A 24,812-nucleotide genomic window follows, 5' to 3' on the forward strand; every position below is an offset into this window, starting at 1 on the left:
TAGAGGCACAGAGTGGCTTGGGTTGGAACAGACCTCAAAGCTCATCCAATGCCAACCCCTTGCCATGGGCAAGGACATCTCCCACTAAACCAGGCTGGTCAAGGCCCCATTCAACCTGGCCTTGAACACCTCCAGGGAGGGGACATCCACAACCTCCCTGGGCAACCTGTGCCAGTGTCTCTCTACCCTCACTGTCAGGAATTTCTTCCTCATCTCCACTCTCAGTCTCCCCTCTCCCAGCTCAAAGCCATTGTCCCTCATCCCATCACTGCCAGCCCTTGCCAAAAGTCCCTCCCTGCTTTCTCACAGGCCCCTTGCAGGTACTACCCCTGCAGCTCTGTCTGTGCACAGGACTGCTTGCCCTGGCCTGGGAGAGGATTTGCCTGCGTGCCAGCAGCCCCTGCCCTGCAGCCCCTGCTCCTGCAGCCCCAGTGGTGTGTGTGTGGGGGCTGTGCTGCGGCGTTAATCACCTTTATGTAACATCTGTTGCCTGAGTACCTCCCAGCACTCCGCCAATGTTAACTAACCAGAAGCCTGCCCATGCTCTTTTTGAAGTCAGTGGCAGCCTTCCAGTTGTCCTCAAAGGGAGCAGGCACAGGCTTTGAGCCTCATAATAACCCAAAAGTAGGTTAAGGATCTGTGTGTTCGCTGGAGAAGGGAGGAAAGCAACCCAAAAGGCTTTTCTCTAACTGCCTGCCCCTGGAAGGAAAAGGGACAGAATTTACTGGTGGGACCATGAGCTGAACCAGAAAGGAGCTGCCCACAGAGGCTTCAGCTGTTACTGCCTCAAAAAGTGACCTTTTCCTTGTCCCACAGCCAACAGTTGCAGCCAGAGCTGGGCTGCCCAGGATGCTCCCCTCCAGCGGCTGCAGCAGCCCTGCCAAGCACTGCCCCTCGCAGGCCTCTTCCTTTCTCACCGAGGCTTTCCCACAGAGCTGTAGGGCACTGCTGGAGGGCTGCTTACTTTGCCCCTGAGCTTTGAAGACCCAACCGTGACTGATGGGTTGTCAAATCATGCTCAGTAGCCTTATGAGGAGCAGGAGTCAGTATGGATTTGCACTTTCCAGCGCCTCCCTGGGCACCCTCCTCAGCACCAGCTCAGGCTCTGGCATCTCGGTGGTGCTCAGAGCCTCACAGCCAGCCAGCACAGCTTCCTTTCTCTCCTGGACCTCCACACCGAGACCCACGTGTAGGACTGCAAAGCTGCAGGTTTCACTACCCCTTGAGCAAAGAGAAATGGCACAGGACCTGGCACAGAGGTGTCCAGAGGACGTTGCCAGGGCCAGAAGGGCAGGATGAGCTTCACAGCCCGCCGCAGCCTTGTCCCCAGCCAGCCGCAGGTGTGGGCTGCAAAGACAGGACCCAGAAGATCCTGGGGCCCTTTTCCTCTGCTCTGCCTGCACTTGAGAAGACTGAAGGATGTTGTGGTGAGCGGTGCCCGTTCCCAGGAGCTGTCCATCAAGCAGCCACATGACACGGGACACTGGCAGTGCCCAGGATGCTCTGTGTGTGTCACCTCGCTTTGCCAGGTGGCTGCGGGAGGAGGAGGGCTGCACCTTGGCAGGACCAACACAGATGAGATTTTCTGGGCTTGCCAGCAGACACCCTCACAGCACCTTGGTCCTGCTCAGCTGTGCAGGGACATGATGCTCCTGAATACCAAACACCATATTGTGCTGTGTCTGTAGGAGGGGGTGGACATGGACACTTCAGGGGGCAGGGACAGGACCTTGCCAGCCACATGACTCCTGTTATTTTACTATGCTCTAACTGCACTGGCTTTAGAGATGCAGCAGTGTTACTGCAGCAAGAACTCCCCAACTTTTAGAGTCATAGCATGGTTTGGAGCTGGAAAAGGCCCCTGAAAGCATCCAGTGCAACACCAACCCAGCACTACCACGGCCACTAAACCACAGCCCCAAGTTCCAAGGCCACACAGCTCTGGAACACCTCCAGGCATAGGGACTCAACCACCTCCCTGGGCAGCCTCTGCCAGTCCCTCACCACTCTTGCACCAAAGACATTTTTCCTCCTCTCCAGCCTACCCCCCCCCCCCCCCCCGCCCCGGCAGCATTCCAGGACATGTTCTCTTTCTATCACCTGAGACTAGGGAGCAGAACCCCTGCATCCTCTCAGGGAGCTGCAGAGAGCAATGAGCTCTACCCTCAGCCTCCTCTTCTCCACACCAAGCCTCTCCCCAGCTCTTTCAGATGCTCCTTCCTAGTCCTGTTCTCCAGGCCCTTCCCCAGCTTTGGTGCTCTTCTCTCAACCTGCCCCAGAGACTCCCTGCCCAGGTTTGCTGCATGCTCTCCGGTTTGCATTCTGCTCACCACACATCTGTGCTGACTTTTCCCCCACAGTGGCATGAGGCTGGAGCCAGGGAAATGAGAGCCAGCAGAGATAAATCCTGTTTGTTGTTGCTGGGATACAGGCAGATAACAGCAATCAATAGCTGAGGCAGGGTGACTCACACTTTTATTAGCAGACTCAGCTCCATCAGCTAGGTCTTCATAAGGAAATGGTTTAATTGAAGCCCTGAGCCTCTGCAGAATTCATATACCCCTGGCTATTTATCTCCTGAGACCTCAGGTTTGGGTGTTCCACAGCACCTGCCATCACTTCTTTCTGGCAGGCATCAGAACAGTGGCAAAACTGGCCAGAAGTACACAGAATCATAGGATGGGAAGTTTGAAGCTACCTCTGGACATTATCTACTGCAACCCTCCTGCTAAAGCAAACTCGCCTAGAACAAGTTGCCCAAGAACACGTCCAGATGGGGTTTGAAAGCCTCTAGAGAAAGAGACTCCACAACCTCTCTGGGCAGCCTGTGACCCTCTGTTTATCTTTCTTCTGTGGTGTTCCTGTGGAAAATCAGAATCTCAGAAAGAAGCCTCAGAGCTTCTGCTGTTCAGAGGAGAAAACATGCTGCAAACAGGAGGTCTCACCTGCCTGAAGCAGAGTTCAGCTCACTCCAGTGCCAGGTGATGGGGACGAGGCTGCTGCCACACCAGAGCTTGAGGCAGCACTGCAAAGCCAGGATGGGCATGTTGTACAGGGAGCTGGTGGAAGCCCCATCCCTGGAGGTCTTTAAGGCCAGGCTGGATGGGGATCTGAGCAACCTGATCTAGTGTGAGGTGTTGTGATGATTTGGGAGTTACTCACCCCCCCACCACTGTTATGAAATCAGCCAGACTAGACTCAGCCAAGCTGGAAGTTAAAGAATGAAGCTTTATACTCACAGCTCAGCACAAAACACAGGCAGATATTTACAACACTTAGAGCTATAGACAGAAACACACAAGTTAAAAAGTAATACAGAAACACAGCAGCCCTCCCAGAAACCAGAGTCCCCAGGAGGAGCTCCCAGCCACCCTTCCACCTGTTTTCCACCCCTCTTCCTTATCCCAGAGTCTGCCTCACGTGCAAGGTGAGTTTGGAGGATCAGCAAAGGGTGTTAGAAGCAGAGTGCTCAGTTGGGTTGCACAGAAGCAGCCCAGGGAGAAAAGCACAGACACCATCTCTGACAGAGAGACTCTCACTGTCTTATCTACGTTTGTGTTCTTGTTTCTATCCGTCTCAGCAAACCTCTGAGTGAAGCAGACATCACCACCACTGTGTCCTTTTCACAGCCTATCATCTAATTTCTCTCATTAAAATATTCCACTCAGCCTCAAACTAGCACAGGTGTCCTTGGCTGCAGCAGGAGGGTTGGAACTGGCTGATGCTTGAGGTCCCTTCTTGTCTTGACAGTTCTGTGATTCTATGACACTGGTGCTGGAGGTGGAACAGCTCAGGGTACTCTCTCTGCACAGTGTCACTGGAGTGCAGAAGGCTCCAAAGCAGACATGAAAGGAGCACCTTGGCAGCTTCTGCAAAGCCTGCTGCCTGTCCTAAAACTGGGCCAAGCTGTCACTGGGCCTTTGTCAGCTGAAGCTGCAGCAGTGTCACTCAGTGTCTGTCTCAAGAGGGCTTCTCAGCAGACAGCTGATGACACCCCACGCTGCTAGCCCAGTACTGGGGCACTCTAAAGCAAACTTAGCTGCAGAACAACTTCTGACTCAGCAGGAAAGCCATGAGCTGCCAGCTTCAGCTGCTCATTGAAGCTCTCCTCTTGGGCCTACTCCACAGGCATAACCTTGGTATCTAACCAGCTCCAGCAAAAAAAGGTTGCATGGCTTCATCTTCAGGACGCTCAAAACAGCTGGTGGGTCAGGAGGGTAGGTGCTGGAGAACAGCAGCCAGGGACAGAACACAAAGCTGAGGAGTGGCTTTGGACAAGGGCTGGAAGTGACAAGACAAGGGGATGTGGGTTTCAGATGGAAGAGGGGAGCTTGAGACTGGAGACGAGGAAGAAATTCCTGACAGTCAGGGTGGGGAGACACTGGCACAGGTTGCCTGGGGAGGTTGTGGAGCACAGAAGCACCACCAGGGAGGTTGTGGAGCACAGAAGCACCCAATGTGATCTTTGATCACATTGGGTGCTTCTGTGCTCCACAACCTTCCTGGAGGTGTCCAGGACCAGGCTAGATGAGGCCTTGAGTGACCTGTTCTAGTGGGAGGCATCCATTCTTTCTACTAAGAATCCATGAACATGACAAGTGCAAAAGCATCAGGCCAAGGGAAGCTGAATTCTGGGCTGTCAATCCAGCCCAGCACATTGAGGGGCTGCTTCCAAACAATGTGGGGATATGGACCCTGGGGGTATTGGTAGGTAGTAGCTGAAGCTGAGGCAGCAGTGTGCCCAGGTGGGCAGCAGAGCCAATGTCATCCTGGGCTGGCTCAGGAGCAGTGTGGGCAGCAGGACAAGGGAGGTTCTTGTGCCCCTGTGCTCAGCACTGCTCAGGCCACCCCTTGAGTGCTGTGTCCAGCTGTGGGCTGCTCAATTGAAGAGAGCTGTTGAGGTGCTGGAAGGTGTTGAGAGCAGGGCAGCAAGGCTGGGGAGGGGCCTGGAGCACAGCCCTGTGAGGAGAGGCTGAGGGAGCTGGGGGTGTTTGGCCTGCAGAAGAGGAGGCTCAGGGCAGACCTCATTGCTCTGTGCAGCTCCTTGAAGGGAGGCTGTAGCCAGGTGGGGTTGGGCTCTGCTCCCAGGCACCCAGCAACAGAAGAAGGGGACACAGCCTCAAGCTGTGCCAGGGGAGGTCTAGGCTGGATGTTAGGAGAAAGTTGTTGGCAGAGAGAGTGATTGGCATTGGAATGGGCTGCCCAGGGAGGTGGTGGAGTGCCCATGCCTGGAGGTGTTGAAGCCAAGCCTGGCTGGGGCACTTAAGTGCCATGGTCTGGTTGATTGGCTAGGGCTGGGTGCTAAGTTGGACTGGATGCTAGGCTGGGCTGGATGATCTTGAAGGTCTCTTCCAGCCTGGTTGAGTCTATGATTCTATGAATCATGAAGAACCACCACATAGCAAAGTGACAACAGATAGACTTCTCTTAGTGACACTGTGCCCAGAGCACACCAGTTTGCTGGGTACTGGGAAGAAGGGAAGGAAACAACACACAGCTGACTGAAGATGTTGGAAAACTGCACCCCTGCTGGGGCAGCTCCCAGTGCTGGCCCATTGGTGGAAATGGGGCTCTGAAGTCAGTGCTGGATTCAAGAAGTACAGGAAAGGAAATTGAGCACACCCTGGGGGTGAAGGTACCCATGGGGGCTTGAGTGACATGAGAGCAAACAGAGAGTGTCTGAGAAGAATTTCCAGTGGGAGTTCTAAGGGCAAGGAGGGTAACAGTGCTCAGAAATCAATGTGGTTGGTTTCTAAAATGAAAAGTGTGAGCTGGTTGTCACATAAAGCCAGAGAGGGGTCACACTGACTGCTTCCTCTTAAGCTTCCTTCAGATTTCCCATCTGCAGGCAGATGCAGGTCCAAGTTGAAGAGATGCTGAGCCCAACTTGCTGGCTGACACACCCAGTGCAACTCAGCCCTTTCTGGAATCTGCCAACCATAAAAAAGCACTGAGGTGAGGAAAATGAGAGCAGCTCAGGCTTTCTGCCTTGTGCTTGCAGTGTCTCACCCTAGAAAGCCCTTCCTGGCTGCACAGCCCTTGCCCCTTGTTCTACTCAGCCACTCCCCAGTTGCTTCAGCTGGGTTTTGGTTACACAGTGAGTCAATGGGCTTAGCCATAAAATCTGACATTTAATTACACAGATGGATCACCAGAGACATTTCATCACACAGATGGATCACCAGACTGCTTCCTGCTGAGGGGTCAGGTTCAGGGAGGTGCAGGAATCCCCATCCCTGGAGGTGTTCAGGAAGCGTGTGGACATGGCACCTGGGGACGTGGCTTGATGGCCATGCTGGTCTTAGGTTGACTTGATGACCTTGGAGGTCTTTTGCAGCCCAAACAAATGTATGTCCTATACATTTCTTGGCACTACAAGGCTTGACTCCAGCAATACTTAAGAGCCAGAGCCAGCCTGAGGCAGGGTTGCACGGCTCCGTGTCTGGCCTTCAGTCTCGCACTGCTGTAGGCTGCCCCAGGCTGCCAGCCCAGGTCACACAAGGTCCTGACAGAGCCCATTGAGGGGAAGAGCCTGGTCAGATCCCAGCAGGAACACAGCAGCCTCATGACTTCAACTGATGAATGAAGCACATGGCAGCAGTGCCATTTTGAGGGAGGCTGCACACAGCAGGCCCAGGAGAGCATCAGATGTATGAGAAGCAACAGCTCCCAGTTGCCTGGACATGCCCTGGCGTCCACCCTGTGCCATGTGGAGCCCCATAAGGTGCCTGTATTGTGTAAGGCCAGGAGTAAAGATACTTTCATACCCAAATGAAGAGGCAAAATGCCACAGAAGTTATTGCAAGTTGTGGGAACCACAAACCCTGGCATGGTTTTGAAAGAGAAATCCTGTGGTGGAGGTGACCCAGAGGCACTGGGAGCATTGTCTCAGTGCTGGAGCAGAGGAACAGGAGGGTGTGCAAGTCCCAGTGCTGGCACTTTCACCAGGGCTCTGAGAAACACCATCTGGAGACACAAGGATACACAAATCTCATCTCACAAGTTCCCTTCCAGCTCCAGAAGCAGGATTCCCAAGCTTCTCTGAATCTCTGGTCTGCTGCTTTCCAAAGAATGGGAAAGGCAAAAGTGAGCATCTGGTAAATGCTGATGTGACCTCACATAGTAGGCAGGCAACCTCTGGAATCCATGGCTGCTAAGGAAGAGGTGCAGGGCAGAAGAAAGCCCTCAAGTGCAGATCAAACACAACTCATGGCCCAGTCCTAGCATTTCCTAAGCTGGATCTCATTTGCACATCCCATGATTCAAGGCTACATTTGATTCTTCTTAGCAGTCTGAGGAGGCTCCTCATACAGTTCTTGAGATCATGGAACCACGGAATGGTAGGGCTGGAAGGGACCTCTGAAGGTCTTTGACTCCAACCCTACTGCCCAGGCAGGATGACCTCTGGCAGCTGGCAGAGGAGCAGCTCTAGCTCCCTGCAAGCTTTGTGAATTCAGCATGGGGCTCTGTTTTAGACATGCCACACTGCTGCCAATGCTCAGCCAGTGCTTGCCTCACCGAGCCCAGACATTTGTCTGGGCCAAAAGACTCCAGGCAGAGGAAGAGCCACAGACACCAGGAGCTTAACCAAATCCAGAGCACAGAGCCTGCAAGAAATGAGGGCAGCACGTGCCAAGGTCTTTAGCAACTGACACTGCAGGTGGTTGCAGGCCATTCCGTGGCCATGTTCCTGTAAACATGCCCAGAAGGAATTCCACTGCTGGCCTCTCCTGCCCTGGGTTGCTGCTGTGTACATAGAGTCATAGAATGGCTTGGGTTGGAAAAGACCTCTAAGGTCACTGAGTCCAAACAGCAACTCAGCACCACCATGGCTATCCCAGTGCCATGTCCCCAGGTGTCATGGCTACACAGCTCTTGAGCAAGTTCAGGGATGGGGACTCCACCACCTCCTTGGGCTTTATGACTGTGAGACTTTGCTGCCCTGGAGCAACCAAGAAGAAAATGTTCTGCACATCTCAGGTGGTGTGAGGCTGCTTTCAGGCCATGCCAGAACTCCCCTGGAACTTGGACAAAGACCTTCATGATTGGAAGGGTTCTCAAAGCCTGGCAGGGGCTGCCCAGGGAGGTGGTTGAATGTGCCCCAGGGTTTCCCAGCAGGATCCCTGAACTAACAGATTTCAACAGAAATGGAAAAGGTTTTTAATGACCTTTTCATTCAGAGGTCTCCCTGCAACTGGAAATTCCAGTCTGGAGGATGTCTGTTAGCAGCACAGAGCATGAAAAGGAAGTGCTGCAGATTGCTCTGCAAGCATTGCCCTGTTAGATGCATGTCTCCCCTGAGCTGCACAGCTCTTGTACCCTTAGCATCACAGAATGGGTTGGTTTGGAAAGCATCTTGAAGCTCATCCAGTTCCAGCCCCCTGCCATGGGCAGGGACACCTCCCACTAGCTCAGGTTGCTCAAGGCCTCATCCAGCCTGGCTTTGAACTCTTCCAGGGAGGGGGCATCCACAACCTCCTGGGCAACCTGTTCCAGTGTCTCCCCATCCTCATGGTGCAGAATTTCCTCCTTCTTCCCTCTTTCAGTTTGAAGCCATTACCCCTTCTTCTGTCATACAAGCCTTGGTAACAAGTTCCTCTCCAGCTTTCTTGCAGGCCCTCTTTAACAACTGAAGGCTGCTCTAAGGTCTCCCTGGAGCATTCAACTCTTGTCTAGCAATGCACTTCCATGCTTCAGCTGGTTCCTGATGATCTCATGCTCCATTTGTAAATCACAGAATGGTTTGGCTTGGAAGAGCTCTTTAAGGTCACCCAGTCCAACCATTCTCTAACTCTACCAAGGCTGGGGCTCAACCACGGCCTTCAGCACCACAGCTCTGCCTCTTGGAAACACCTCCAGGGATGGGCATTCAGCCATCTCTCTGGGCAGCCTGCCCCAGTCAGCAAGTTTCATCTCATGTCCAACCTGAACCCTCCTGGCACCATTTCAGGCCATTTCCTCTCCTTCTATCACCTGATACGAGGGAGCAGAGCCCAACTCCCTCCTCACTGCAGCCTCCTTGCAGGGAGCTGTGAAGAGTAATGAGCTCTGCCCTCAGTCTCCTCTTCTCCACACCAACCCTCTTCAGCTGTTCCTCCCCAGCTCTGTTCTGCAGACCTTCACCAGCTTTGCTGCCTTTCTCTGGACCTGCTCCAGCCCCTCAAGGTCTGCACCTGTGTTAGAAGCAGCAAATGCAGAGAGGCTGTGACCGAGGGCTGCCCCTGAACAGGATCTGCCTAAAGCTGCTGCTCTGAGTGGTGGAACACATAAGGGCATTGAAAGAAGAAAAACTGTTGGAAGTGGCTGAGGGCATCTTCCTGCAGAACCAGACAGAGATGTGGGCAACATCAATCCTAGTCTAGGGCAAGACAGAAGAATGTCACAAAACTGGGACAATATTGTAAGAGGCAGACAAAAGGCAGATTCCTCCTGCTGAAGAGGAGGAAAGCATTATTGCTTGGTTGGGTTTTCTTTTCACACAAACAACATAGCTAGTGGAGATAATTCAAGAATGGAAGCAATCATCTCTGTGCCTCCCAGAGCTGAATTTTGAGGTTTCTGATCAAATTCCTGTGATTGTATTGCTGAGGAAGTGGCTGGAGCAGTACTGGAGGAGCTTCCTGTTTAAAGCAGCAGGCAGCGTGGCCCCAAGAACATCAATCACAGGGCTGATGGTGTCAGCTCGACTGCAGTCCTGCAGGGACAAGGCTCCCTTCAGCTCCAGGGGTCCTCTGCAGGATCTCCATGTTGGGATTTCTGCAGTGACACAAGAAGTCTCTAACAGAGATGACTGTGGTTAAGAAGAGATGTGTCAGCTTCACAGTGCTAGGAAACTGGAGCAGTGGTCCTGCACTTGGCTCACACCAGCCCTGTGAAAGCTCAAGGCTTGGGGCAGAGTGGCTGGGAATTGCCACCTGGGGGAATTGATGGGCAGCAGCTGGCAATGACCATGGGTGTGCCTAGGTGACCACAAGCTTCCTGACCTGGGCCAGCAATAGTGTGGCCAGCAGGAGCAAGGAATGGGGTGTGCCCCTGGACTCAACACTGGTGAGGCCACACCTCGAGTCTTCAGTTCAGCTTTGGGGCCCTCACTCCAAGAAGGACTCTGAGGGGCTGGAGTAGGTCCAGAGAAAGGCAACAGAGCTGGGGAAGGGTCTGGTGAACAGGGCTGGGGAGCAGCAGCTAAGGGAGCTGCGGAGGTTTGGTGTGGAGACGAGGAGGCTGAGGCCAGAGCTCATTGCTCTCTGCAGCTCCCTGAGAGCAGCAGTGACCACATGTCCTGATAAAGCTGTGTAGGGTGAACCAGGCCTAGGGCACAGAAGCAGAAAATTCCAGAGTCTTCTCTTTCTCCCCCTTAGCAGTGAACCTGAAGCGACTGAAAGGAAAAGTTATTTGTCGAGTTGGATTTTAGCTGCTTTTTTGTTATTTACTTGGCATCCCCTCCTGTAGTTCAACCTTTGCTCTTAGAGTCACCTCCCTTCATTCTGGAAGCTTATCTTGGCATTCAGAGCAGCTCTCCACCCACTCTGGAATGAAGGCAGCATATCCTTACTGCAGGAGCCATCCAAATGTAGGAGAGCCTTGGTCCTGTCTTCTTGCTCTCACCTGGGGCAAGTGGGATGAGCTCTGGGAACAGAGCTGTGCATGGCAAGGGTCAGATTGAGAACCTGTGACATCAGACACCAAGCAAAGTCTCTTCCAAGCCAAACCATCCTATGAATCACTGGCAGCCTTCCTGCCCAACACCCTTCACCCTGCAGGGCTCTCTGCTCTGGATGCTGCCTGTGGCCAGGCAGTGCCAGCTTCCCGCAGACTGCACAGGCAGGAGGAGCTCTGCAAACTCATGGGATGGGACCTTCTGTCAGCCCAAAAAAGGGACAGCAGAAGACCTCGTTCTGCTGCAGTACCTGTGGAAACCCTGCCCAGACCTCTGACAGCAGACAGCACAGACAAGCTGCTGGTGCCCTGGCAGAAGGTGCTGTTTCTCCTGACACTTGCCTTCTCCACCAGCATTTGTATGCTTCTGAGAGTGCAGTGTCAGCTCTGTGGGGCAGGATCCCTTTCCTCCAACCCCCTCTTACTATGGAATCATGGAATCATTAAGGTTGGAAAAGATCTCTGAGATCATCCAGTGCAACCATCAGCTCAGCTCCATCATGGCCATTAAACCATGTCCCCAAGTGCTGTGTCTATATGGGTTTTGAGCACCTCCAGGCATGGGGACTCCACCACCTCCCTGGACAGCCTCTTCCAATCCCTGACCACTTTTGCACCAAACAGTTTCCCTCATCTCCAACCTAACCCTTTCCAGGCACAACTTGAGACCATTTCCAGGCGCTATAATGGAACTGTTACCTTGTCATGGGCTCCAGAATGTGCTTCTTGCCCAGCACACCTCTTCCTCAGGAGGACCACAAGCACTTGTTGGACCCCACCTGGAGCAATGTCTCCAGCTCTGGTGCCCCCAGCACAGGGAGGAGATGGAAGTGCTGGAGAGGTCCCAGAGCAGGCCACAAAGATGGTCAGAGGGCTGCAGAACCTATCTGCAGGCTGGGAGAGCTGGGGGTGTTCAGCCTGGAGAAGGCCCCAGGGAGACCTTAGAGAACTCTTCCAGTACCAGAAGGGGCTCCAGGAGAGCAGGGGAGGGACTTTGGACAAGGGTTGGGAGTGCCAGGATGAGGGACAATGGCTTTGAGCTGGGAGAGGGAAGACTGAGACTGGAGATGAGGAAGAAATTCTGGATAGTGAGGGTGGGGAAGACACTGGCACAGGTTGCCCAGAGAGGCTGTGGATGCCCCCTCCCTGGAGGTGTTCAAGGGGAATCCGGGTGAGGCCTTGAGCAACCTGGGCTAGTGAGAGGTGTCCCTGCCCGCGGCAGGGGGGTTGGGACTGGATGATCTTGAAGGCCCTTTCTAACCCAACCCACTGTGTGAACCTAGGAACATCTTCCCAGACACCATATTCCTCCAGAGGAACCTTGTGGCAGACGTAGCTGAGCAACTTCATGCTGTAGATGCAAAGGGTTTGTAACGCCCCTGTGATTTCCAGTGCAGACAAATGGATCTTCCAGGGGAGACCTGGCAGCAGTGAGGCAGGAAGCTCAGGGCTGTGTTTTCTGAGCACTGTGAGAACACAGACTCTGAAGAAAAAAAAAGTCCCAGAACATTCAGGGCTGTGCTTTCAACCCACCTGACGTTGCTGCCGTGGAAGCAGGAGCTTGTTCTCATGCATTTTGCTCACTGAGAGGAAGGAGGTGGTTCAGGGGGTCAGGTATCTGCTGTGCAGGCTTAGTGGAAGTCTCAGCTCCACCACCTCCACGGACTGATATAGAAGCAGCAGCAGCATTCCTTGTGACTAGACCATGATTCAGAACTCGCCGCTCCAGCAGTGCTTTTCTGTGGCTCCACTGGAGAAGGGCTCAGATTTCCCAGGGTTTGTGCGTAGGTCCAGGGCTCCTTGCTGAAAGAAACCAGACCAAACCAGCTTACTTTTTAAATACACACAGACATATGTGTGGTGTAGTGCAGGCTGTACCGAGCCTCGTGGCACCGCGCTGCGGGCGCTTACTCACATGCGTATCACATGTCCTCTGCTGGTACCCCCAGCACAAGAGGGACAGGGAACTAACTGCTGGACAAGGCCCAGAGGAGGCCATGAAGATGGTCAGAGAGCTGGAGAACCTCCCCTATAAGGATAGGCTGGGAGAGCTGGGGCTGTTCAACCTGGAAAAGGCTCCAGGGAGACCTCAGAGCAGCCTTCCACTACCTGAAAGGGCTCCAAAAGAGCTGGGGAGGGGACTTTTGACAGGGGCTGGCAGTGTTGGGATGAGGGACAATGGCTTGGAGCTGGGAGAGGGGAAACTGAGCCTGGAAAGGAGGAAGAAATTCTTACTAGTGAGGGTGGTGAGCCACTGGCACAGGTTGCCCAGGGAGGTTGTGGAGCACAGAGAGTGAGGGTGGGGAGACACTGGCACAGGTTGCCCAGGGAGGTTGGGGAGCACCAAGAGTGAGGGTGGGGAGACACTGGCACAGGTTGGCCAGGGAGGTTGTGGAGCACAGAGAGTGAGGGTGAGGAGACACTGGCACAGGTTGCCCAGGGAGGTTGTGTAGCACAGAATGTAATCAAGGATCACATTTGGTGATTCTGTGCTCGACAACCTCCCTGAAGGTGTTCAAGGCCAGGCTGGATGAGGCCCTGAGCAGGTGGAGGTGTCCCTGCCCATGGCAGGGGGTTGGCACCGGGTGGCCTTTGAGATCCATTCTGATCCCTGTAAGGGGCCTGTGAGAAAGCCAGGAAGGGACTTTTGGCAAGGACTGGCAGCGACAGGACGAGAGACGATAGCTTGGAGCTGGGAGACTGAGAGTGGAGAAGAGGAAGAAATTCCTGACAGTGAGGGTGGGGAGAGACTGGCACAGGTTGCCCAGGGAGGCTGTGGATGCCCCCTCTCTCTCTGGAGGTGCTCAAGGCCAGGCTGGATGTGGCCTTGAGCAGCCTGGGCTGGTGGGAGGTGTCTCTGTCCATGCCAGGGGGTTGGCACTGGATGGTCTTTTAAGGTCCCATCCAGCCCAAGCCATTCTCTGAATCTATCAACCTAACCTGAAGATTTAGGGGACTGATTCAGAATTAAATGTGTCTTTTTCTGTTTTCCCCATCTCTCTTGGCCTTGCTGCAAACCCCTCACACCACTGCTGCTGGAGCTGCAGGTGCTCCCATAACTGTCACTGCCTGTCATGCAGTGAAGGGATCTAAACAACCCCACTGATTTGTAGCTATTAAGCACAGACAAAAGCCCTTACCACAAGCTAAACCAGAACTACAGAGCACAGGCTGCAGCTCAGGAAGAAAACCAGCAACCTTTACAGATAATTACCCCTACCTCTCATTTCCTACTCCTCCCAATTAGCCCTAACCACGAACTTCAAAGGCTGTGTTCCTAGCTCCTACTCCAGACATGGCTCACACTGTTGGCATGAGCTGGGCCAAGGCATTTCATCTCCCACTCTCTGGAAGTGGTGGAATTTGTGTGTGGAGGGTGAATTCCTGAGCACAGCATGGTCCAGAGGTGTAATAAACAACAATCATAAAGATGCAATGAAATGCAAGGACTAAGCTGCAGTTTTCTCCCAAGAGACCACAAATATGTGGGAATACAAAGTGAAGAAGGATAATAACAGGCAGATGCTGACCTTGGTTCCCACCAGCTGCTGGCTACCTTATCTCAGAAAGGATAGCTAATGGACACCTCCTTAATGAGGAAAACAAGGCATGGTTTATGCAGATGGAGTGGGTTGTCCTTGCCTAATTATGCTAATGTGTAGGCGTGTGCTCTATGCTCTCAGGCTACATAATGATCAATAAACGTCTCTGGCATGATTCACATTGAATTGTCTGGAGTCCATGTGGCATTGCCTTTGATCACACTGACCTGTGGGGGCCTTGACCACGCTCCCACAGCAAGCTAGCAGGTCTTCTGCAACAGGAGTGCTCAAGGAGCTTTGCAGAGGAGAGCCCCACGCTGCTTTGGAGCCTCCTCCATCACCTTCTGCAGAAGAGCGAAGGCTACAGGCATGCAGAAGCACAGCACAGTCAGGTTGGCAGGCAGTGTGCTGCTGAGGGACATGGCTTAGCACAAGACCCAGTAGGGTCTGATAATCAAAGAAGCCCTTTGGAAAAGAAGCCCTGGATTGAAAAAGCCCTTTCAGATCCTCCAGCCCAATCATGCTCCAACTCCACCAAGGCTGGGGTCAAGCCACGGCCCTCAGCACCACAGCTCTGCCTCTAGGTAACCCCCACCAGGGATGGACATGCAGCCATCTCCCTGGGCAGCCTGTGCCAGGCTTTCAGAACCCTTTCAGTTCAACAAGTGTCTTCTCATGTCCAACCTGAACTCTGCTGCAACTCGAAGCCAGTTCTTGTTGTTCAAGCACCTGATACTAGGTGAGAAGAGTCCCAACCCCTACCCAGCTCCAGCCTCCTCTCAAGGAGCTGTAGAGAGCAATGAGCTCAGCCCTCAGCCTCATCTTCTCTTCTCCCAGGGAACCAGCAACAGAACAAGGGGACACAGTCTCAAGTTGTGCCAGGGTAGGTATAGGCTGGATGTTAGGAAGAAGTTCTTCACAGAGAGAGTGATTGGCATTGGAATGGGCTGCCCAGGGAGGTGGTGGAGGCACCGTCCCTGGAGGTGTTCAAGAAAAGACTGGATGAGGCACTCAGTGCCATGGTCTAGTTGATTGGATAGGGCTGGGTGCTAGGTTGGACTGGATGAGCTTGGAGGTCTCTTCCAACCTGCTTGATTCTATGATTCTATGATTCTAAGTTGTGCCGGGGCAGGTCTAGGCTGGATGTTAGGAGGAAGTTGTTGGCAGAGAGAGTGATTGGCATTGGAATGGGCTGCCCAGGGAGGTGGTGGAGTCTCCATCCCTGGAGGTGTTCAAGCAAAGCCTGGATGAGGCACTTAGTGCCATGGTCTAGATGACTGGCTAGGGCTGGGTGCTAGGTTGGACTGGATGAGCTTGGAGGTCTCTTCCAACCTGCTTGATTCTGTGATTCTCCACACCGAACCCCCCCAGCTCCCTCTCCCCAGCCCTGCTCTCCAGCCCCTTCCCCAGCTTGGTTGCGCTTCTGGGGACCTACTCCAGCCCCTCCCTGCCGGGAGACAATGGCTTGACTCAACGATACCCAAGGTCTTCATCGCCCCACACACTTCGATGACCCCGTGCCCCCTCAGCCCGCGTAAGAAGCTGTCTCAGACCCCCCACCTCCCGCGCTCCGGGCGAGGCGGTGCGCACCTCGCTGCGGCTCGCAGCTCCGCACCCAGCGCAAAACCGAGACGAGGCGAGACCTGTCCGCGCAGCCCTGCCTGGCGAGAGCGAGGCCGCTGCGGGCTCCGCGCAGTACCTGCCCGCTCTCCGCGCACAGCGATGGCTGCGGGGCCGGCTCTATTCCGCTCCCTCAGGCCACCTCACCTCGGCCCAAAGGGTCCCCCGCCCCTGCGGACACCACCTTCGCCCCCGCCCAGCACCGCCGGCCGGTGGGCGGCTGCCTGAGGGGACCGCACCTCGTCCCGCCCAGCCGTGCGCGGGGCCGGGATTGGCCTAGCCCGCCTGTCACTCTGCGGCAGCTCCGCGCCTGGGTTGGCCGCCGGTGCTGTCAGTCAGTGGCGGGGCCTCGCCGGCCCCTTGTTGTCACGGCGCCGTGAGGGGCTGAGGCTTTTCGCGCCGCCGCCGTTGTTGCCGCCGCCGCGGGAGCCCGGGAGGGGAGCGGTTCCCCGGCCTCGTCGCCCGCTCTCCTGCTGCGGTATTAGGAAGAGGAAGCGCCCTCATAATGGCCACCAGCACGACGGGCTCTACGCTGCTGCAGCCCCTCAGCAACGCCGTGCGGTTGCCTGTCGACCAGGTGAGGATGGGGATGCGCCTGCCCCGCCGCTACCTCCCGGGGGTTAGCCGGGGAGGGGCAGCGCCGGGCGAGCTCTCCGTCTCCGGCGCGTCCCGCCCTGCCCTGTTCCTCCTGCGGTCCCTCCATCCTCCTTGCCTCCGCCGGGCTGGGGGGAGGGAAGGTGGGCAGCGCCCGGCGGAGGGGCCGCGGAGCCCCTCACGCATCTGCGGGTGAGTGGAGTGGGCCCCGGGGTGGGGGAGCGGCGGCCGCGTTCCGCGCACAGGTGCGCGCCCCGCCCAGTACCGTCCGCTCCAGCTGCGGGCGCTGCATCCCGGGCACGGTACAGTACGGCCCGGCGCGGCTCGTCCCGCTGGGGCGCGGCTGCGGGAGGGCCGGGCCGGGCCGGGGGTGAGGCCGCGGGCGGGTTGCGGTGGCGACCGGGCCGGTTTTGCTTTGGCTAGAGGCGCGGCCCCCGCAGCTCGGCGGTGCGAGCCCAGCGCGGAGCCTGGGCGCGTTTGCCTGCGGGGTTGAATGCGGGGTTTGCCGGGACTCGGGGAGCGCAGCCCTTGCCGGGGGTCGCCTGTCAGGGCGATGTAGAAATCGCCGAGAGGCTTCAGCCCTGCCGCCGCAGGGAGCAGCGTGAGGTGAAAAAGGTTAGCGTGAAGGGCTGAGGAGTTTAGCGACCGAAGTTGTACAGGAGGATGTGGGGATGGGGGAGCGGGGCGAGTCCCCCACCCCCCCACACGTACAAGAAACTGATATGTTGGAGAAGGCTGCTTGCAGGGGGACTGAGGTCGTACTGGATTGTGTGTTTATGGAGGAGGTGGCCTGGACCCCCTAAATGCCCACAATGTTGGGGTTTAACCAGGTTAAGAAGTGCGTTTGCAGAGCTGAGTAGCAGAAGCTGTAGAGGAGTGTTTATGGGGGAAGTGGTCCAGACCTCCTGGACCTATCCAGTATCGATGTCTTTATCAATACATCCATGAAGTAACCTCCAGAAACGCCTCTAAATTTTGTAACACCAGGGGAGTTCGTGTGATTTGTTTTAAAGTCTTGTTCAGTCCCCCCCCAAAGTTTGCATGATGAATGATTGAGCCCTAGGGGAAACAGCCTGTACTTATGTAGAGGGAGGGCTCACCTATTAAGTGAGAAGATGAGTTGGGAATAGAATGTAGAGGAAGGAGCATGGCTGATAAGAGAGCTTTGGAAGTGATTGAACTTCCAAAGTCTGTCTCTCTTTATTCCTCTGCTCTTCCAGCCATTTGTGTGAATTGAAGCTTAGCTTAAGGATGCCCATGAAGGAAAATACCTTCTTGCAAAGTGACAGAAGCAAGCAGGTTGAAACTTTACAGTGAGGATGGGGAGACACTGGCATAGGTTGCCCAGGGAGGTTGTGGAGCACAGAGAGTGAGGGTGAGGAGACACTGACACAGGTTGCCCAGGGAGGTTGGGGAGCACAGAAGCACCGAATGTGATCAAAGATCACATTGGGTGCTTCTGTGCTCCCTAACCTCCCTGGGGGTGTCCAAGACCAGGCTGCATGAGACCTTGAGCAACCTGGGCTGATGGGAGGTGTCCCTGCCCATGGCAGGAGGTTGGAACTGGATGATCTTGAAGGTGCCTCCCAACCCAAACCATTCTCTGATTGTCTGAACTGAGCTTACTGTGATGGGACAGATGCTACACAAGACTTGCAGGGATGCCTTTGACCAGCTCTGGGTGACTCAGATACCTTCAGGCTGGGAGCTTCATGTTTAGAGCATGTAGCTTCTGCAGGGTGCTGTAAAATGAGATGGTAGAGGTGAGAAGCAGCTGTCCATGTTGGACCTGATGATCTGAAAAGTCTATTCCAACCCAAAGGTTTGATGATCTGAAAAGTCTATTCCAACCCAAAGGTTTCTGTGATTTTTAAGTAGGATCATAGAATGGTTTAGGTTGGAAGGGACCTCAAAGCTCAGCCAGTTCCAAACCCCTGCCGTAAGCGGGGACACCTCCCACTAGAACAGGTTGCTCAAGGCCTTATCCAGCCTGGTCCTGAACACCTCCAGGGAGGTTGTGGAGCACAGAGGCACAGAATCTTTGATCATATTTCTGTGCTCCACAACCTCTCTGGGCAACCTGTGCCAGTGTCTCACCACCCTCACTGCAAACAACTTCTTCCTAATACCCACTTTCAGTCTCCCCTCTGCCTGTTCAAATGCATTCCAAGACCTTGTCAATAGTCCCTCCCCGGCCCTCCTGCAGCCCCCTTCACATCCTGCAAGGCCACTCCAAGGGTTCCTGGAAGCCTTCTCTTCTGCAGGCTGCACAGCCCCAACTCTCTCAGCCTGTCCTCACAGCACAGCTGCTGCAGCCCTCTCAGCATCTTGGTGGCCTCCTCTGCACTGGCTCCAACACTTCCATGTCCTGCTTGTGCTGGGGGCTGCAGAGCTGCAGCCAGGAGTGCAGGTGGGGTGTGAGGAGAGCAGAGCCAAGGGGCAGAATGCCCTCCCTTGCCCTGCTGCCCACACTGCTCTTGCTGCAGCCCAGCACAGGGTTGCTGTCTGGGCTGCACTCACACTGCAGGCTCATGTGGAATAATCAGAGATGACCATCTCATTCTGGCATGGTGCTGGTGTTCTATAATTGTCTGTTCATAGTAGTGATCATAAATCTGATTGCTTCGTGGCATAGTGCAGCTTCTACCACAATTATTTAAACCACGTGGGTGTTCCATTTTGATAAAGTTAGTTTTTACCAAAGCCTGGAAAACTTCTCTCTATCAGGGGTTTTCTAACAGGTGCTTCTGTGAGGCCAAGAGGTTTTGATCTAATAATACTTGAGCTCTGGGGGAAGCTTTTGGGGATGGACACAGTGGAAGGTGGCTATAAGACGTGTTAAAAGGAGTTGCAAATCCTCCTCTTGTCGGTGGCAGCGGGAGGCTGGACGCAGGTGCAGCCGTGTGTGGAGAGCACTGGTTGTGGCCGGGGTGTGGTTTGAGGAGCTGCAAAATCCAGCTGTGCTGAGGAGAGTGCAGCTACAACTGGCCGAAAAAGCAAAGTTAGGTATTTGGTAAGCTCTCAGTTGAAGAGCCTAATTTAATAGGAAGCTTGTAGTACAGCAAGAATGTGAGCTGTGCTCGATGTGATCAAATCAAAGGAGAGAATGAGGGCAGGGGAGAAAAAGGAGAGGAAGAGCTGATCCTCTGCCAAGTGTGCTCAAAGAGTGTGACATGGGCTCTGAAAATGAAGCAGTGCTTTGAACAAGGTGAGGATAAAGGGGTTTTGATTAGTAAGTTGTGATCGCAGCCACACCACAGAATTACAGAAGGTCAGGGGCTGGAAGGGACCTCCAAAGGTCATCCAGTCTAAGCCCCCTGCCCAGAGCAGAATCTCCTGTATCAGATCACACAGGAACACATCCAGGCAGGTTTTGCTTATCTCCAGAGAGACTCCACAACTGCCCTGAGCAGCCCGTTTCAGGGCTCTGTCATCCTCAGAGGGAAAATGTTTTCCCAGTACAGCAGGTACTTGGAATGGGCACTCTGGAATTCTACCAGCACTCAGAGCTGCTGGAGATGAATGGGCTTTGTTTCTTAGCTTCTGGGCTTCAGTTTTGACCACAAGCAGAAGCTGATCTTTATATCCAGAATGTTGCCATCATGGCTTATCTGGACAGAAGAATGCCCACGACCCAGCAGTGTTCTGGGGTGGATTAAGAAGGTTGTGGTGAACACATTGAGAGAGGTTCTCCTCCCCCTCTCCTCTTCCCCGGTGAGGGTACATCTGAACTGCCCTGTCCAGTTCTGGGCCCCTCAGTTCCAGAAAGACCTCAGGGAAATGCTTGGGAGAGCCCAACCCAGAGCCCCCAAGCTGCTGCAGGCAGTGAAGATCTCCTGTGAGGCCAGGCTGAGGGAGCTGGGGCTGGGAGCTGGCAGCAGAGGAGCCTGAGGGCTGCCCTCAGTGCTGTGCTAAAGATGTGCAGGTCAGTGTCAGGAGGACACAGCCAGGCTCTGCTCAGGGATGGCCAAGGGCAGCACAAGGGGCAGTGGGTGCCAGCTGGAGCAGAGGAGGTGCCAGGAAACAGGAGGGGAAACTTTGTCCCTGTGAGGGCGCTGAAGGCCTGGAGCAGACTGCCCAGAGAGGTTGTGTAGTCTCCTTCTCTGGAGCCTTTCCAGCCCCACCTGGCTGTGTTCCTGTGTGCCTTGCCCTGGGTGCCCTTGCTCTGGCAGGGGAGTTGAACTCGATGGTGTGCAGAGGTCCCTTCCAGCCCAACTCATATCATTCTGTGTGAGGAAGTGATGGCTTTAATGCGTGCTAGAACTGGAGGCACAGATCTGTGTGAGGATGTTGTTAGTTCTGTGCAATCTGAAGATCAGTGCAGAAGGCAGAGCTGACAGCTTGGCCAGAGCCATTGGACACCCCTCTAAGAGCAGTCTCCTCTGCCTGTAGCTGCCTTACAAGAGAGGAGAAAGTTTGTTGCCCAACAGATGGCTGTTCCTAGGTCTTTCTTCCTGGTCCCAGGGTGCTGGTCAGCTGTAGGAATGGAGAAGAACTTGTTTTCTGCTTCTCTGGTTATCCCCATACAAGCTGCTAGGTGGTAACTTGTCACTGTTAACCCTTCCTCTTCTGTTGTTCTGCACCAGTTTAACAGAAGTGACCATTTGGCACAGCTGATGTGGTCTTGATGGAGCAGCTCTGCTATGAGGACAGACTGAAAGAGTTGGGGCTGTGCAGTCTGCAGAAGAGGAGGCTCCCAGGTGACCTTCTTGTGGCCTTCCAGCATCTGAAGTGGGCTACAGAAAAGGTGGGGAGGGACTTTTTAGGCTGTCAGGGAGTGACAGGACTGGGGGGAATGGAGCAAAGCTGGAGGTGGGGAGATTGTGAGTGGAAGTGAGGAGAAAGTTGTTGAGCATGAGAGTGGTGAGAGGCTGGAATGGGTTGCCCAGGGAGGTGATTGAGTCCCCATGGCTGGAGGTGTTTAAGGCCAGGCTGGCTGAGGCTGTGGGCAGCCTGCTCTAGGATAGGGTGTCCCTGGGCATGGCAGAGGGGTTGGAAGTGGCTGATCCTTGTGGTCCCTTCCAACCCTGACTGATTCTATGATGGGCTGCTATTTCCATTTTGTTTGAGTTGTCAGGTGTGAGGGAAGATGTTGGTGAGGATTTGTTTGCTTGCAAGAGTGGTCAGGGATTGTCACAGGCTGCCCAGGGAGATGGTAGAGTCCCCATCCCTGGAAGTGTTCAGGAAACCTGTGGCCATGGCACTTGGGAACCATGGCAGTGCTGGGTTGCTGGTTGGACTGGGTGATCTCAGAGGTCTTGTCCTTAATGGTTCTTTGATAAGAGTTTAGGATTATCTCTGTAGGTTTGGGAAGACAAACTTGCTACATCTTGCTTTGGTGTTTTGCTGTAGGAAAAAAACTTGATGACTGTCAGTGTACCACAGTGCTCCTTCTGCCCTGTTAAAGGAGAGAGGGGAATGAGAGAGCTTCCCTCTCTTGGCAACCAAAGAGGGGCATGGCAGGGATAACCATAAAAAACTTGGCTGCTAGAGAATTGAGAGTCATAGAATTGCTTCAGTTGGAAGAGACCTTTGAGATCAAGTCCAACCATTGACCCAACACCTCTGTGGCCACTAAACCATGGCCCACATGTTGCTGAAACACCTGCAGGCATGTGGACTGTGCCACCTCCCCAGGCAGCCTGTGCCAATCCCTGACCACTCTTACACCAAAGACATTTTTCCTCTTCTCCAACCTAACCCTCCCCTGGCACCACTTCAAGCCATTTCCTCTCCTATCACCTGAACCTACAGAGAAGAGCCCAACCCCACCTCACTGCAGCCTCCTTTAAGGGACCTGTAGAGAGCAAACAATGCATCAAGGCTGGGACTTGAATGACTTCAGTTGGATCCTACCCAGCCTTCTTGTTTTGCTGTCTGTGTCTGTGTTGCACTTGTCTACTGTTTTCTGCTTTGGGGTGAAGCCCAACTAGCAGCATGTTGATCCTTGCTCCTGTCTTGCTGCTTGTCTGGCAGATGACTTCTCTTGATGATGAGTCCATTTATACACTGGAGTTGGTTGAACTTGCTGGAGGTGAGGGTGCTTCTAGGGGAGCTAAACTTGCTGCTTGGCTATAGGGCTCTTTGGAGTTCAGAAAGCAATTCTTGCTTTTACTGCTCCCACCAGAGGGAGTAATGTTTTTAGCTGAAAATGAGCAAAGAAAGGAAAGAATTTTTAGTGCCCTGAGTTTGCCTTAGAAACAAAAGAGTGATAGAGGAAGAGCTGGGCAGGGGAGATAGGAGAGTGACCATGGAAGGACTGAGCAGGGGAGATAGGAGATGGACCACGGAAGAGCTGGAGAGGAGACAGGAGATAAGACTACCACAGCATGTGTGGCAGCTTTTTGCATGGCTTGTCTGAGAGATGGATCTTAAGATCCTGAAATGTGGTCTGGGCAGCTGGATCAGCCTCAGTGATCATCTTGTAGATCAGGAAAGAGAGAGCCTGGCTGCGAGTGCCGGCAGCAGAGCTCCGTGGAGATCTGTGGACCTACCGAATTGTCTCGCTTGTGATTATGCACTTCACTTAACATCCAGGCTGCAAAGCTGAGCAGTGTTGTTGGAACAAAAGGAAAAGAAATTCCTTGCTATTTCCACACTTGGAGTTGTGGGGGGTTTGGTTTTTTTCCCCCTAAGCCTAATTTTAGCTTTTATTAGAATAGATGTGCTCATTTGTGTAAACACAATTTTCTACATGAGTGCCATTGGCCCTCAAAAAATTTAACTCAGCCTTCCTTTTTTTAATCAAGAACAGACCTAAAAAAAAAACCCCAAGTCCTCCTAAATTGTGAACTGCAGAAATCCTATCAGCTTGCTTCATTTCGTGATCACAGCCCAGGCTGCTGCCTCTGCAGCTCGGCAGAGTTTCCCGCATGTGCTTCCTTGTGCTTTCAGCATGCCCTGAATGTCCCCACTGGCACAGAACAGCCCTGAGCCTCCTTGCTTGGCAGACTCCTACAGGGTTGGAAAAGCCTTCTAAGACCACAGATTTACTTGGTAGACTCCTAAATGGCTGGAAAAACGTTCAAATATCACAGTATTACACTGGAGATGAGGGAGAGCACCATGACTCCAAGCTAGGAGCGGGTGTGGAGCTGTTGGAGGATAGGAAAGCCCTGCAGGGACCTGGACAGGCTGCATGGGTGGGCAGAGGCCAAAGGGATAAGATTGAACAAGGCCAAGTGCAGGGCTCTGCACTTTGGCCACAACAACCCCAAGCAGCACTCCAGGCTGGGGCCAGAGTGTCTGAGAGCAGGCAGGCAGAGAGGGAGCTGGGGGTGCTGGGAGAGAGGAGCTGAAGAGGAGGCAGCAGTGTGCCCAGGTGGGCAGCAGAGCCAATGGCATCCTGGGCTGGCTCAGGAGCAGTGTGGGCAGCAGGACAAAGGAGGTTCTTGTGCCCCTGTGCTCAGCACTGCTCAGGCCACACCTTGAGTGCTGTGTCCAGTTGTGGGCTCCTCCATTCAAGAGAGCTGTTGAGGTGCTGGAAGGTGTCGAGAGCAGGGCAGCAAGGCTGGGGAGGGGCCTGGAGCAGAGCCCTGTGAGGAGAGGCTGAGGGAGCTGGGGGTGTTTGGCCTGCAGAAGAGGAGGCTCAGGGCAGACCTCATTGCTCTCTGCAGCTCCCTGCAGGGAGGTTGTAGCCAGGTGGGGTTGGGCTCTGCTGCCAGGCAGCCAGCAACAGAAGAAGGGGACACAGCCTGAAGCTGTGCCAGGGCAGGTTCAGGCTGGATGATAGCAAGAAGTTCTTCACAGAGAGAGTGATTGGCATTGGAATGGGCTGCCCAGGGAGGTGGTGGAGTGCCCATGCCTGGAGGCATTGAAGCCAAGCCTTGCTGGGACACTTAGTGCCATGGTCTGGTTGCTTGGCTAGGGCTGGGTGCTAGGTTGGGCTGGCTGAGCTTGGAGGTCTCTTCTCACCTGCTTGATTCTATGGTTCTAAGAAGTTTTTTACAGTGAGGGTGGGGAGACTCTGGGGCAGGTTGCCCGGGGGTGTTGTGGATGGCCGTTCCCTGGAGGTGCTCAAGGCCAGGTGGGCGAGTGGAAGGGTCTTTGAAGACCATCTAGTTCCAACCCAAACCTTTCTATGAGTCTCTGAACCACTAAATCTGCTGAACTTTGAGGCTTTAAAAGTGAGCCACAGCTGGAGCTAAGGTGAAAGGCTTGGAGTGGCTCAGGGAATTGTTTTGCTGAGAAGCAGAACATGCCTGCTGTGTCTGCAGGGAACATCTGGATGTGTCTGCTGTTGGTCACTGTTATTTCACAGAGTTTTGGGCATTAGTGATGCTTTGGTCTCCCATCTTCTTCTGTCATGACTACCTCGTGTAGCCTGGGGACCAAAATATTTTAGTCGGATTAAGCCCTTTGTACTTTAAACATGGAACAGAGAACAAAAGGTCGTCTTTT

At 54.1% G+C, this 24,812-nt stretch overlaps 1 protein-coding gene and 1 long non-coding RNA gene across 3 annotated transcripts in view; one reads left to right on the forward strand and one right to left on the reverse strand.

Moving 5' to 3' along the window:
* Positions 1-5,403: 5,403 nt before the first annotated feature.
* Positions 5,404-15,999, reverse strand: LOC135177132 (uncharacterized). The gene is made up of 3 exons (XR_010302935.1): positions 15,789-15,999; positions 12,190-12,459; positions 5,404-5,930 (listed from the first exon to the last, which is right to left on the reverse strand). It is a non-coding gene; the product is annotated as an uncharacterized LOC135177132 (long non-coding RNA).
* A 205-nt stretch (positions 16,000-16,204) lies between these two features.
* MBOAT2 (membrane bound O-acyltransferase domain containing 2) overlaps positions 16,205-24,812 on the forward strand; it is a 70,614-nt gene continuing 62,006 nt past the window's right edge. For both annotated transcript variants that reach the window (XM_064146347.1, XM_064146349.1), the window contains exon 1: positions 16,205-16,395. In XM_064146347.1, the coding sequence (XP_064002417.1) occupies positions 16,324-16,395 (72 nt within the window). In that variant the 5' untranslated portion in view covers positions 16,205-16,323. The remainder of the gene's footprint in view (positions 16,396-24,812) is intronic.

This window comes from Pogoniulus pusillus, chromosome 7 (genome assembly GCF_015220805.1).
Source record: "Pogoniulus pusillus isolate bPogPus1 chromosome 7, bPogPus1.pri, whole genome shotgun sequence".
Lineage (NCBI taxonomy): Eukaryota > Metazoa > Chordata > Aves > Piciformes > Lybiidae > Pogoniulus > Pogoniulus pusillus.